We start from the raw sequence: 14,678 nt of genomic DNA, 5'->3' as shown, positions 1-14,678 counted from the left end.
GTTTTGTGCTTTTTTTCTGTCCCTAGGCCCTCCTAATTCCATACTACTCAAGTAATCTGCTTTATTTTATCAAAGGACCCAACAAAACACCTGACATTTCATTGCATTTAGCTAAAAACTCAGAAATAAACCTATTTGTGAAGCACACCATGTCATACACTGTAAAAACTTAACCCCAGCCAGATTAACACTGCTAGCAAAAACTGAACTGCAAAAAATTCTCTCTTAACTTAATGAAGCTTGTCAAAGTTTCCAAGAAACAAACCGTGACTTCAGCTTTTATTGCGTTCTGATGGGACCCGTGGTTACAGAACTCAGCATCACAGGTCGCTCTCCCCGTAGAGGGCGGAGGAGAAGGCGGTGTAATCCAGGGCTCCGGGCACACTGCCGGGGCCCGAGTAGGCGGGCATCCTCTTGATGCAGTACTGGGCCTGGTCCGGGGGCAGCTCGCGGCGCAGCTCCTCCGCCAGGATGTACGGCTGGAAGAGACACACAGGTGTTCGCAAAGTTGCAGAAAACGCTGGGACATTACACTACATGGTCTAAACACTTACACCTTGCTCACATTTGTTTAACTTTTATAAAGGGCTAAAGGCGGGGAGTCGAATGGGGTTAGTGCCAGACAACCAACAAAAGGCTGAGTTTCACTCGTGAGAGCTTCTGTGCAAGGTGGTTGGTCTTTGGGCCAGCAGGAATTTCATACACTTCAGAAAGAAACACACAGCGGGCACGACCATCAGTATTTCCCTAACTGAGGCATGATGCAAGTGAAAATGCTCTGATCTAAACTTCATATCAGAAAGATACAGGGATGGCCGGTTGACGTCATACGCCGATGAAAACATAGGGGGTATTTAACATCATCTGTGTATGTGTGTGTATGATACGTGCTTTTAGCAAATGCAGTCATTTTCCTATGCAGTTTATTAAAAAGCTAGAAGTGTGCTGCCACTGGAGAAAGCCTCTTTCTAAAGGAAACTACAACTAACATTGAATCTTTCTTTTTTTTTTAACGTCAGTTGTCCACCAGGAATTAGGATATTTCTGGTAAAACAGACTGGCTGGTAAGAGTCAAATAAAGAGCAAATATCACGTTGTAATTTATAGTAGGGTTTTGTAGGGGGTTAGATGACCTGTAGTTTATTATCTCCTACATCAGTTGGACTTTCTCCCCTCCACCTCTTCCATATGATAAAGGATTCATTGTAAAACAAATGTAATTATTTTAAAGACAGTTTACCTTGTCTGATAAGATTTTTTAAGGTAATAAACATGGCAGTGCTGATGTTTTAACATCCCAACCTCCTTTCCCTCTCAGCTAGAACACCAGATAAAAGAATCATATCCCAAACGGAATTTGTGCATACTGAGACGTTTGTTGTTTTTGTTACCAGATGTGAACATTCTAAACTTGCGGGGAAACTCCTTCTTAATTTCTAGGCTACAGGTGATGAAAAACTTGTCAGTTTTTAAAATGACTGAACGGCTGTATTTAACTTTGCTAACTTTGCTCCAAGGGCTGGGCACAAAGTCGGGGTCACTGATCCTTAAGAGAGGGTTCTCAGTTTTGTAACATCTGAATCGGCGTGGTTCCTCCTTTCAGAGTCGTAACCTCCAACCCGGAATGTAAAGTGGGGCTGAACCAGTAAAACACACACAAAAACCTCTGCAAAATACACACTCTGGGTTCCCTCCATAAATGGCCCTGTGAGGACCCAGCACAGACGCAGGGATGGCACGTGTGTGTTCCGTTTGTCCCAGGCCCACCACAGCTAGACTTCCATGCTTTCTGAATTCAGCGCTGCTACAGTACCACAGGCACCAGGATCAGAATGCCCATCAGTACCACAGGCACCAGGATCAGAATGCCCATCATTTGCGTGGCTGTGTCTTTTTTATTAGCACAGCACCCTGCACAAGCAGAAGAGCATGCGTCCACACGGACCTTGTCGGAAGCCAGGATGCGGAAGGAGGCGATGACCTGCTCGGCAGTGTCGGTGTCGGCCGTCTCCCTGGTCATGAAGTCGATGAAGGACTGGAAGGTGACGGTGCCCTGCCCATTGGGGTCCACCAGGGTCATGATGCGGGCGAACTCAGCTTCACCCTGGCGCCAGGTTGGAAAGGAGCATTGTTTACATCAGCGGACACCCCTCCCAGCAGAGCCATTCCCCCATTTCTACCGGCTGGAGGGCGAGTTCCTTTCTACTTAAAACTTAACATCCCCTGCATTTCCCTCCCACTTCTGGAACAGATTCCCCTTGGCGGGTGACTTAAGCTTATCGCCACCAAGTGACTTTAAACACTGCTGTAGCATCAACACAGAAGCTCCCAAATTTTGTCAGAATTCCCTCCTCTCTCTGACCCGAGTTGCCTTCAGGACTTAAAGGTAATGATGGAGGAGGAATTCAAAGGGAGTCAGGCCTGTTCTCAGACTACAATCAAGAAGAGGGCACTGCTAAAGAGAAGGCAGGTCCAAAGAGGCTCTCATGATGCTTCTGTGAAAGTCCTGAGTGGAATCGGAGTAGCCCGTGCCCAGCAGTACATCAACAGGTATAGGGGTGGGGGCCGCCCACACCCTCGCAGCCCGTGGGGGATGGAAGGTATCCTTAGCTCGTTCATTACTAAAAACTTTTTACCTTCTAAAATACTAGAGGAAAAATCACTTTAAAAATCAGCAGGATACTAAAAGACATTGAAGTGTACACTTTAAATGGGCAAATTGTACACTATATGAATTATATCTCAATTAAACTGTTTTAAAAATCTTCAGGAAAGTTTACGTTCTCTTCCTTCACTAGGAAGAAAAGCTGACATGGAAACAACCTAAATGTCCCTCAATAGATGTCTGGATAAAGAAGCTGTGGTATATTTATACAATGGAATACTACTCAGCCATAAAGAAGAATGAAATAATGCCATTTGCAGCAATGTGTATGGACCTGGAGATGATCATACTAAATAAGTTAGACAAAGAAAGCAAATATTGTATAATTTATATGTGGAATCTAAGAAAATGATACAATTGAACTAACTTACAAAACAGAAACAAGGGGGAGGGTATAGCTCAGTGGTAGAGCACGTGCTTAGCATGCACGAGGTCCTGGGTTTGATCTCCAGTACCCACATTAAAAATAAATAAATAAACCTAATTACCTCCCCTCACTGCCAAAAAAAGCCACAACAACATAAAAACAGAAACACTCATAGAAAACAAACTTATGGTTACCAAAGGGAAAGGGGGTGGGGGTGGGGATAAATTAGGAATTTCGGATTAGCAGACACTGACTACTATATACAAAATAGATCAACAGCAAGGTCCTACTATGTAGCACAGGGAATAACATTCTTATAATCAAGTTTAATGAAAAAGACGATATATATATGTATAACTCAATCACTATGCTATACACCAGAAACTATACACAACATTATAAATCAACTAAACTTCAAGGAAAAAAGGGAAAAAAATCTGACCAATAATTGAATGAAAATGAATGTTCTGGCTGAGTGAAACTTCTTCTGTAGTAGCAGGCACACCTTCCAAAGTATTACCCTGGACAACAGAGGTGACCCAGTCCCAGGTGTGCTGCCTGCGTTCTGTACGGCCGGCACTGCCTACGACGTAAAGCTAACCTCAGTGAAGTGTCACGTGTCAGTAGAACTTGGCCCTCTGTCTTACCAGGTCGTAGCCCATGGAGATCAGGCAGGCTCTGAAATCCTCATGGTCCATCAGGCCATTCTTCCTCTGCGACAGGTACAGAGAACAGAGAAGTGGAGAATTAGAGGCACAGTGAACAGAAGCCAGGAAGAGAAGGGACACTCAGAGCTTGGCCAAAGAGTCCATAAAGGTCACTGCTGACTTACAGGAAGGACAGACCCAACATGGGGACGTTCCAAAATAACTTCTCAAAAAGGAGGGGGAAAGGAGGGCGAACAGTGGTCAAAAATGAAAGGAGACCACATGCTCAAGAAAGCAGGAGGAACTACCCAGGGCCACAGAGAACAACCTCATCGGGGGCTGTGTGCTGCCCCCGCTGCCGCCGGAACACACTGCAGGTGCTCTGAGAAATCCTGATGCTCTCGCGTGGCCCCACGCAGTCCTCACTGGTAAGACACCCCCAAAGATGACCACGTTGCTACAACCCAAGCTGGAAAGTTACCCCACAGCCACTCCCAGGCCGGTGGACCCGGTGGAGAGGCCGCTCTGTGCGGCAAACCCAGCCTCCCACGCAAATCCAATGAGGGTCTACCCGGAGCAGCATGCAGGAAGGGCCCCGGGGGACCACAGCTGTCATGGCCAGAAAAGGCCAGGTCAGGACCAACTGACCCACATTCCACTGAAACAGACATGCCCACACAGAGCCCTCAGTGTGACAGCAAGTGTGTGGCGGTGCTCAAGCTTTTCCTGCAGGTTTTGGGAGGACAGCTAAGGACCAAGCATCAGCATAAACTCAAAGGTAAGAAAACGCTTTTACTATTGGCCAAGCCAGTTATTCAACGGAGACTTTCAAACTTGGCAGGTTCTGGGCTGTCCTCCCCCTTTGGACTTTTGTTGCAAAAGACCGTCTCATTATCCTAGATTCAAGTAAATGTGGTTTTTCCCTCTGAGGTGGCCCAAAAGAGTGGGAGCTGTCCCCCCACGAGCCCAGACGGACGTGTGTAGGAGCTCTGATCGGCAGGAGGAAAATGACTTGAATGTCAGTGAATGAAGGCAGCTCAGTGTTGCAGCATGTTTCTGTGCAGTAAGTGGTGCTGAAACCAGGCTAACTTTCATATCCAGCTCTGTGTGGAACTCTGTACTCACGCCTCAGCTCCCGGTCAGAAGTCTGCTTTCTGAAGTCTTTCATAGGCCTGAACATGGCCGGCCTCACCCAGAGGCATCTTAAGAACCATTTAACAGATGTTTGTAAATCAAAAATAGGGTCTCGAACAAAGTAATGGAATATACTTTTTTAGTGATTGTTAACCAGTGGACTGTGGCCTAAAGAGTCACTTTTAAGTGGATAGTAAGAAACTAGGGGTCTTCTTGTGAGGAACTGCTTTTACTCAACAATATTGAAACCAAAGTACTAGGTAATATTCTAAGAGAAGCACTTAACTTTTCATGTGCCTTTACCGTGAAAATGATCACCGTTTTGCCAGAGCATTTTCCTTAAAACATTTCACGAGTCAATTTTGTTCATTAAAAAAGAAAAGTTACTTTTATATCTCAAAAGAGTAGGTTAATTTTCATCAGGTACTTCACTAAATAGTTAATCAGAAGTACACTAGAGCTTTGTGTTTAAGTATTTGGAAAAATGGCCTAAACCACGTCTCCTTAAGAATACACCTTCGTGTGGAACCAGCCTAGCTCTGCTGCCAGCTGTGAACTATAGGCGGTCACGATGTGATCTGGACTTGGTGTCACCCCGAGGACATCAGAGCTCAGCACACCTCCCCTCGGTGGCTGTTGTCCTGTGGCATGAATCAGCCTGTTTCCCTGTAACCTCTACAGACATGAAGCTCCAATAACAGCCTGAGTATTAATCTCAAATGCACGTCTGGCGTCCCCAGCGTGGCCCCTCACAGCGGCGGGAGCGAGGCACCCACCCTGTCGAAGTGGTTGAAGGAGGCCCGGAACTCGTTCATCTGCTCCTGGGTGATGCCCTTGGCATCTCGCGTCAGGATCTGGGTCTCCACCTCGTTGATGGTCCTGGCGATGGTGGTCAGCAGCAGCTCCCACCCGACGCGGATGTGCTGCCAGGGAAACAGGAAGTGATCAGCTCCCGGCTCTCCCAGCACATCAGTCTCGCCCCCTCACTTCCACCACGGGGGAGTCGGCCCGAGGGGAGACGCGCAGGCCTTCCCTGTGCTGCCCTTCCTCTGCATTTCCTCGTTTTGTGAGATTCTGTGGTGGGAAGTTCTCAGAAGTGAGACCAGGGATCTAAGAGCAGCAACTGGCACTTTGCAGATCAAGTGTACAGCGTGTAGTCTGTCACTAGGGACACCTTTCCATCAACCACGTGGCAGGCTGGGCCCTGGATTATACCCACGGGCTCCCAGAAAGGCCGAACTGACAGAAATGCCACAGCCCAACTCCTGGCAGCCTCTCCGCGCAGCGCAGAGAGCTCACTGTTGTGACTGTGACAACAACATTGAGGAGGATGGGGATGACTTACAGGGACAGACACTCGAGACAGGTCACAGAGCCTTTTCACACACAGGGACAGGAGAGGCCTAGTAGCCCCTCACGCTGATGCTGGGAGAATGAAGCTGCAACAGACAGATGCTGGGAGGAGGGCACCACCAGAAGCGAGGGCGGCCCCGGCCCGCCCGCGGCCGTACCTCCATGGTGTAGTTGGTGTGCTTGTTGTCGAAGACCAGGGCCTCCTGGATGAGCTGGTGGTCGCCCTCCAGCTTGTCGATGTTGCTCTTGTAGTTAATGATGTTGTGCTCATACTGCTTCAGCTGGTTCATCTGGTCCTCCAGGGCGCCCGTGATCTGGATGGAGCTGCGGGCGATCTCCTGCGAGGCGAGGACAGGGGCGTGAGCCGGCCGCAGGGAGCCCCTCCCCAGCCCCCCACCTCCAGCCCCCCGCCTGCCCCCATCGGGCAGCAGCCAGAGCCGCTGGACTTCCCAGGGGACGCAGGAAACGGGGCGGGACCGCAGCGCGAAACAAGCTGTGGTTCTTCTCCACCCAGAGAACCAAGCTCCACGAAAGTAAAGCCAGAGGTGAGAAGGGACGCACTGGCCTTCCTCAGGGTGGGAGCCTCCCTGGGCGCTGGGTTGGGGGTGGGGGCGCTGCCTCCCCTGGAGGACGGGGGGCCCCGCATGTACGCAGCGGCCGGACAGATTCCAGGCTGCTCTGTGCTGCATCGCCGGCCCAAAGAAATCCCCGTATCCTTAGACGCTCCCCTCTTTAAGAAGGACGCTCACAGAGGGAAGGCGCAGCCAGGGTCAGAGTAGGTGCTTAGTGTGCAAGAGGCCCTGGGTTCAATTAAATAAATAACCTCCATTAAATGATACTAAAATAGACTTAATTACCTACCCGCCAAAAACAAACAAACAAAAGGCAACATTTTATCACCCAAAAGGAGGTTGGGGGGAAAATGTAAGTAGGCCAATAAATGCCTCTTGGCTGTGCTTGGCGATAAACTGAACCCAGAAATCAGTGACATCTGAAGATGACTCTTCCTTAACGGTTCTGAAAACGCGAAGTATTTGTGACTCTTCACACATTTTCTGGAGAGATGGGCGGATGGTTAAAAATCTGGGTCGTGCAGAGAGAGGCTAAACACTGAGAAAGAGCCCCCTCACCCTTTTTAATGACAGAATGGCAGATGGAAGCAAGAACAGCCTTGTCTGTCCTTAGCGCACGTGCGCCCACGCTCGGCACTAACGCTCCTGGGCTCACGGGCTGCGGGAGGCCAGGCGGCTGCCACACACCCTCCGAAGGGCACCGACTCACCTCCATCTTGTTCTGGATCCAGGGCCCGATGGCATTGGCCTGGGCGGCGAACTGGCGCCGCAGACGCTCATTGGTGTGCTGGCGGGCCAGCTCCTCCTGCAGCGACTGATCCCTGATGGGCACGAGCTGCTTCACCTGCCAGGGTGCGAGGGCCGCACGTCAGAGCCGGCTGGTCCCAGAGGGGTGCCCTGACCTGCGGTGATAGTCCCAGGGGCGAGAGGGGAGGGGAGGGGAGCGGGAGCCCCTACTGTAGGGCCTAAAGGGAGAGCGCGGTCTAGCCCCGACTGCCGCCCAGTGCCACCCGCGCCTGCTGGAAGTCTGGGTGTGTCTGCACGAGGCACACTGACCACTCCCCGGCCAGGGGCTCTGGGCCTGCAGCACTGAGCCCATGGGGGCTGCGTCCATCTCTGTTTTCATCACCTCTAACGGAAAGTTAGCATTTCCTTCAATTATGAGCCTGGGCAGCAAATCCACCTGTGACTTTATCACAGTAGACGTCACAGACAGTCTCATAGAACATCAGTTATCACCTGCCTCCCAAAATACCGTGTATGCTCATCACTGCTCAGAACTACTAGCCATGCTGTTGGATCTTGGCTGGGGAGCGTATAGCTCAGCAGTAGAGTACGTGCTTAGCATGCGCAAGGTCCTGGGTTCAATCTCCAGTACCTCCATTTAAAAAAATAATAATAAAATGTGTCAGTAAAGAAGCACATACATTACTGTATCCCACCTTTGAAAAAATATATTTTATAACTATTTTAATATAATTTTGATTTGTAACCTTAAATATTTTTTATGAATTTACACGTCATTATCAGAAGGGATCCACAGGCTTCCCGAGACTGCCAAAGGGATCCACGACACAGAGAATTGAGAGCTTAACTGCTAGGTCCATGAACTCACTCCTGTGTGACGCTGGACCACCCTATATTTATCTTCTCCATTTCATCCTTACGTACACGTGTGAATGTGATTAACATTTTAATGCCATGCCTCAGTTCTCTTTGAATCCACAGACAAAAGAGCCATTTCAGAAGTCTTTTGTGTGTCTTCTGCAAAACTGCTGCTAGAGACACTGTTATTCACTGTCCCTTTTACAAAAATCCCTCTGGCAAAATTGCTCTGTAACTTAGTGATGGTAGAAAAGTTTATCTCACTTTAAGGAACGACATTATTTCCCTTTTTTTTTCAAGGAAACTGCTCGGCTCAACATGTTTCCTTCTGGCTGTCAGAAGACCGGAGCTCATTTTAAGCTCAAATACAATAATTAACTACTGTCTCTCGAGATGAACACTCTCTTTCCCATACTTGTTTTTTTCCGCCTCTTTTGCATCGTTTATAACATCACAACCGTTGCGTGTCTGCTTTTATAGCAGGTCACCTCAAATCCACATGGTGGACTTACTCCTTAAAGACTCATAGCCACCTACTGAGATGGCACGCTGCAACTGAAACCATGAAAATCAATTGAAGACTGAGACAAAAAGGCTCAAACGATCCCATTTTCACTATAATTAAGTCTGTAGATAGTTTCCCAAAATGTAAGAGGCAGCAAGCTAGCAGGAGGTGCTTTAGTTCCCCAGCTGAGCGTTGTCTAAGTGATTCTTCCACACTTAAAACTCACACACTTGGGACACATCTAGCCCACTTTCTAAACATTCTTTAATGACGTCCTAGCAGTAGACTGATTCCACATTTCCAGTTGGGGTTTTAAAAATAGTTTGCCTTATGGGATTAGTATCATAACCTGCGCTGAGTTTGCCAACACTGGCAAGGTTTTCCTGAAGGAGAATCCTTTCTGCTTTCTTTCCTAACGAAACACAGAAGCTGCTGAACGGTATTTAAGAGAACAGCCTACTTCATCTGATCAAAACAAGACAATAGGCCCCCAAACAGAGTCACTTATGCTAAGCCCCGCACCGCCAGGCTGAGACTTGACTTAATTAATTTCCACTCTCCCAGAAATGGAATCTTAAACCAGTGGGCCAGGACCCGCCTGGTGAGCACTACTGAGGACGTCTGCCCAAGAGGCCCCTACCGTCCCCGGAAGCCAAGTAACTTTGCCATAACCAGCCCAATGGTTTTTCCCCACTGTAGCTTCCTTTTTCCCCTTCCTATAACTTCTGCCTGTAAAAGTCTTTCATTGTGTCCTGCTCCTCAGAGCCCCTTTCTATCTGCTAGATTGGAGGCAGCCTGATTCAAGTTGCTTTTTGTTCAAGTAAACAGTTAAAATTTTTAATGTGCTTCGGTTTAGCTTCTAAACACGCCTGTCAAATTCGGGGTGAGTGGGAACCCTGGTCACGATGCAGCATCAGGCGGTCTGCAGTCCCCTGGGGGCTCACCCCGGCTTCAGGAGTGCCTGCCCCACCCTCCGTCGCCCACCTTGTCCCACTTGGCCCGCAGCTCGTCCATGGTGACAGTGCTGTAGGGGTTGCTGGAGCTGATCCTGATGTTGTAGCTCTGGATCACCTTCTCCACCTCGTTCTGGATGGCCATGATGGACTGCCGCTCCCCGTCCGCCTCCGGCAGCGTGGCCTTGAACTGCTCATGCGCAGTAATCAAGCTCTAACCGGGACAGAGGGGAGAAAACCCGGCTCAGCTCGGTGTGAATTTTGCAGGCTTGCCGCTCCCTCCCGCATCCGTGTAAGTGACTTTACCACTGCGGGTGTCTCTGGTGGGAAACATTCTGGATGGCTCAGAAAAGCTACTCGGTACACAAAAGTCCAGGTCCCGAATAACGGAGAAAAGAGGGGGAGGGTGCAGCTCAGCGGTAGAGGGTGTGCTTGGCATGCATGAGGTCCTGGGTTCAATCGCCAGTGCCTCCATTAAATAAATGAATGAATGAACGGATGAATAAACAAACCAACCAACCTAATTACCTACCCCCTCTAGGGGAGGGGAGAGAAAAAAATGTTTAAAAAAAAAATCACATTTGCTTTCATTGTTTTGCTCAACTGACATAGAAAACAACTTAGCCGCCCTTTCTGACAACCAGGTCTACCTTTGTAGTCCAACAAAAGAACCTAACGTTCGCTGCCTTGGGACCTAAAGACCACTCAGGCGTACACCCTTCCTCCTCCAAAAGAAAAGTCCAGGAAACCAGCCCCCTGCCCTAAGGCTTTATAAAACCTCCACTTAACAACCCTGCGGGGTGGGGAGGGTAGAGTTCAGTGGCAATGTGTGTGCATAACATGCATGAGGTCCTGGGTTCCATCCCCAGTACCCCCATCAAAGATAAATAAATAAAACCTAATTACCTACCCCCCCAACTTTTTAAATAAAAAAAAAGCTAATTACCTCCCCCCCAAAAAACTTTTTTTTAATTAAAAAAAAACCAACCCTACCTGTTGGCCTTAACCTGTAAGCCAGCAGCCCTTAAGCTCAGCTCGTAAGTGCAGACCACCTTCCAGTGCGAGGCTAATGCTGCCAGCGCACCTTTCCCCTAAACGAACTAGTTTGTGCCTCAGGTATGGCTTCCAGTAGAGGTCTCCCTTATTCCAAAAACAAGCGATTTCAGGTTGCTAACCTGTGCTGAAGAGTGCATGCAAGGAACACAGCCTCTTTCAGAAGGCGAAGCCAGCGTTCAGCAAGGCACTGCCTTTCCCCTCACCCCCAGGGGCAAGCCCTCCCAGACTGCTCCTTGGCAGGAAGGTGTGGGTTCAGTCCCAACCGTCAGGACTTCCTTTCTACCTGGGTTCTGTTTGATGACCTCTCTATTTCACAGAAAAAAGAAGTTAGAAGTGTTTTCTCTTTATGTTCTGCTACACATCAAATTCACTGTAAAGTGGTCTCTAAATAAACTGCCTCCTCCCTATCATGATCCCTTAGAAGTCTTAGTTACAACTTTGAGACTCCAGAAGAAATCAAAAGCAGAACATTTGGGGCTGTGGGAGGCAGAAGGTACTGTTTCGTGATTTCTTATGACCTGGCAAAACTCTATAGATCTTAATGAATAGGAGTATGCAGACATTTGCGAAGCAGTCAGCTCAGAAGCCAGGAAGCTCCTCTCTCCTTGGGAGTAACTCCGTGAGCCTGCGTGTGCACTTTGTCCATGAGTCCACACTGTTTCACCAGGAGCTTTTACACGGCCTCTCCGTTATCTAACTGATGCTAATTTAGCTGCAGCAAAGAGTCATCTACGTGCTTTTAAGCTAAAAGTCAAAGGGTAATTTGCGCTTTCAAGCCGTATTTTTCTTAGTGGGAAAAAAATACAGAAAAAGGAAAACAACAAAACAAAAAGAGAACTCTAAGTTTTTAAAATTACGATTGAAGGCGGGAGGACACAGCTCAGAGGCAGAGCATGTGCTAAGCATGCATGAGGTCCTGGGTTCAATCTCCAGTACCTCCATTTAAATCAATCAAGCAAGCAATCAATCAACCTAATCACTTCCCTCCAAAAAAAAAAATAACAGAAAGTTACAGTTCATTCCCAGTAGAGTGGGAGCGCGGAGTGGGGTCCAGGTACCTGGATCTCCTCGATGCTGTGCACGATGAACATGTCCTGCAGGTCCTCCATGGCCCCTTCCATCCAGTTGTTGAAAGGAGCAGCTCTCTTGGCAAACTCCAGGTGAAGCTGATCGATGGTTTCCAGCAACTTCTCAGTTCTCTGAAGATGAATTAAAATAGAAGCAAGCGTTACCACAGATTAACTGACCAATTCTCTGGAAGTGTAAGGCTGCATTCCAGAGCAGGAAACGAGCAGCCAGCATTTGCTCATCATCAGCCTGTGACTACAAGAGACTAGCCGATGTTCCAGTGACGGGGCGAGCCCTGCAGGTCTCCAGCGTGCCTCTGAATCAGAGCTGGATTTAGCAACATCCAGAGTCACACTCAGAATACTCTACCACAGGCTACTTTTCTGAACACTGAGAACCCACAGAGTAGCTTCCTTCGGCTAAAGCGGCACTTTACAAGCCGGAGGACCTGATTCCCTAATCACATCACAACACAAAACCCAGGGTACTTGCCTCATTTTCTAACCCACAGTGTGCCTTTCCCAAAAGTCACCTACCTAGAGAAGACAGGAGAACTACCATGTAATGTTCTCAAATCCTCACTCACGATCTAACACGAGATCCTCTGCGTCTTTCTGGGCACATGGAAGCTCGAGGCCCCGAACCACCGAGAGGGACACCATGCTTCTCCCCTACGGCAGGTGGTGGGAGGCAGGCGGGAAAGCATCGGGATCTAGGGGTCTTCAGAATTAGATTCAGTTTTTCCTCCGGCTCTAAGTATCTGAGCTCTCTGGTCCGTGCCTGGCCCTTCCTTTCTCTTGATGTTTTTCTTTAGGCGAACATGCTAACAGCTGGTTGGCATCCAGGAGGCAGCAGAGTGAAAAGACTCAGGACATCGCTAACTGCTTCCTCCCATCGCATCGCCTGAGTCTTCCATGGTGAGAGACAACTCGGTTCAGCTAAAAAACCAGCCGCTTCCTGCTGCTTATCCATGTCTTACACCTGAATGAGGCCAAACCCAACCTGATTCTGTTCCACGTCCATTTCTCCTGACTTCGACGTGAGTCACCGTTTTCCCTTGGCACATCTCAGCCTCAGTTCCTCCCGATTTCCCGACCCAGCCGTGGCTCTATCCCCTCTCATATACGGTCTTCTGGAAATTCACTGTGATGACTACTTAATACAAAGTGGGTTTATACCATAATCTCATTACTCCTGGATTTCAGGGGTTTTTTTAATTAAAAAGTACACGTCAGTGCCATATGAATGGGGGAGTGGGTACAGCTCAGTGGTAGAGTACGTGCTTAGCATGCACGAGGTCCTGGGTTCAATCCCCAGCACCTCCATGAAATAAATTAAGAATAAAGCTAATTACCGCTCCCCCTTCAAAAGAAAACAACTTCCGTGTGGATAAATCACAGCGTAAAACCGCCAGCTTCCCCTCCTCCTCCTGCGACCCCTTCACTAGACAGTCCGTTTTGTGTTACACACACAAGGCCACAGAAAAACAAAGTTAGTAACAGTGACTTAAAGAGCCTCCATCAGAAGGTTTCCCGTCCACCGTCTTGGAGACGCACCTCCAGGGCCTCTCGCCTCTTCTGGGTGAGGGTCCCCAGCCGGTCCCACTGGTCGCAGATTTTCTGGCAGCGATCGTTGATGTTCACGGCATCGTGATAGTCCAGCTCACTGTCAGAGGGGAAAGAAAGAGTCACTTTCCCAGATGACGGGAAGAAAAGGGGACCTGCACTCAGATTAAACAGACAATCGTTTTGAAAGATCTGACTGGGAACGAGCAGGGCATTTCGGGATTCTGTTCATCGTCACCATCGCAGCGGTGATCTCTGTCCTCTGATCGATCACGAGAAGGGTTAGTAAAAGTCTGGCAGGCCAAGAGACTTCTAAACACAGAGGAACGCTGTCTCCCCGATGCCTCAGATGAACTTTTTTCTCCCTTCGTTTTCTTGGCCAGGCCCCCAGGACCATTATTTTTAAGTGGTGATGTATCTGTAAGTGAAACCGGGCGTCTGACCTGGAGGACAGTCCTGGGGGCCGTGCTGAAGCCACAGTGACCAGAACATCAAGTGAGTCACGGGGGAGCGCGGTATCAGCTTGCACCCCATTGTGTCCTTGGCTCCTCTCAGAGGGCACTGGGCTGCTGGACGGGGCGCCGTGGCCAGGAGGGGCGCTGGGTCTCCCGCTAGCACCCGAGGGGCTTCTGAAGCCCGGCAGACCGGAGCCCTTCCCCTCCCGACAAAGAGGCTGTGACTCGTCTTGTGCACCTGGCTGACAGGGGACAGAAGGACTTCTCACTCGGCAGTCCCTCTGCACATCCCGATGGGGCCTTTGGGGGTGAAGTCCTCTGAACTTACCGTTCCAGCAGATCCTCAACTAGAAGGTTAACCCAGGGGGTAAAAAGTCTGACTCATGGGCAGAGTTTAACCGCCCTGTTAGTTAAGATGAAAGCAAGACTCAGGGAGGTATAAAGACATCCTCAGGAGACGTCTCCTACCAAAACAGTCCAAGGTGAGGCAACTTTCAAGAAGTTCCTTTCCGTCCTACCCAGTCCATGTCCCTAAAGCCTGAGTTTATTTCTCTTTCGACTCTAAGGCAACAGCTGTCTATTACTCGGACCTTTTTTTTTTCTTGAATAATGTTAACTTGTCCTTATTGAACGTTCCTGTGTCTGTTACTGAATCCAGGAGAGGCACAGGGCCGTGATCCGAGGGTCTTTTCAGGGGGTAAGAGGCTCTCTGTCACTAACCAGATCCCGTCCA

The 14,678-nt window shown here is 49.0% G+C and overlaps 1 protein-coding gene across 1 annotated transcript in view; it reads right to left on the bottom strand.

Moving 5' to 3' along the window:
- Window positions 1–258: 258 nt before the first annotated feature.
- Window positions 259–14,678, bottom strand: part of ACTN2 (actinin alpha 2) — a 61,553-nt gene continuing 47,133 nt past the window's right edge. Inside the window, exons 13-21 of the mRNA XM_072971042.1 lie at window positions 13,482–13,590; window positions 11,916–12,056; window positions 9,833–10,015; window positions 7,448–7,582; window positions 6,325–6,504; window positions 5,590–5,736; window positions 3,680–3,745; window positions 1,946–2,104; window positions 259–479 (exon numbers count right to left, since the gene is read on the bottom strand). Coding sequence (XP_072827143.1) covers window positions 321–479; window positions 1,946–2,104; window positions 3,680–3,745; window positions 5,590–5,736; window positions 6,325–6,504; window positions 7,448–7,582; window positions 9,833–10,015; window positions 11,916–12,056; window positions 13,482–13,590 — 1,279 coding nt within the window. The 3' untranslated portion in view covers window positions 259–320. The remainder of the gene's footprint in view (window positions 480–1,945; window positions 2,105–3,679; window positions 3,746–5,589; window positions 5,737–6,324; window positions 6,505–7,447; window positions 7,583–9,832; window positions 10,016–11,915; window positions 12,057–13,481; window positions 13,591–14,678) is intronic.

Source organism: Vicugna pacos, chromosome 11 (assembly GCF_048564905.1).
Source record: "Vicugna pacos chromosome 11, VicPac4, whole genome shotgun sequence".
Taxonomy (NCBI): domain Eukaryota; kingdom Metazoa; phylum Chordata; class Mammalia; order Artiodactyla; family Camelidae; genus Vicugna; species Vicugna pacos.
This window is presented reverse-complemented; position numbering and strand designations above follow the sequence as displayed.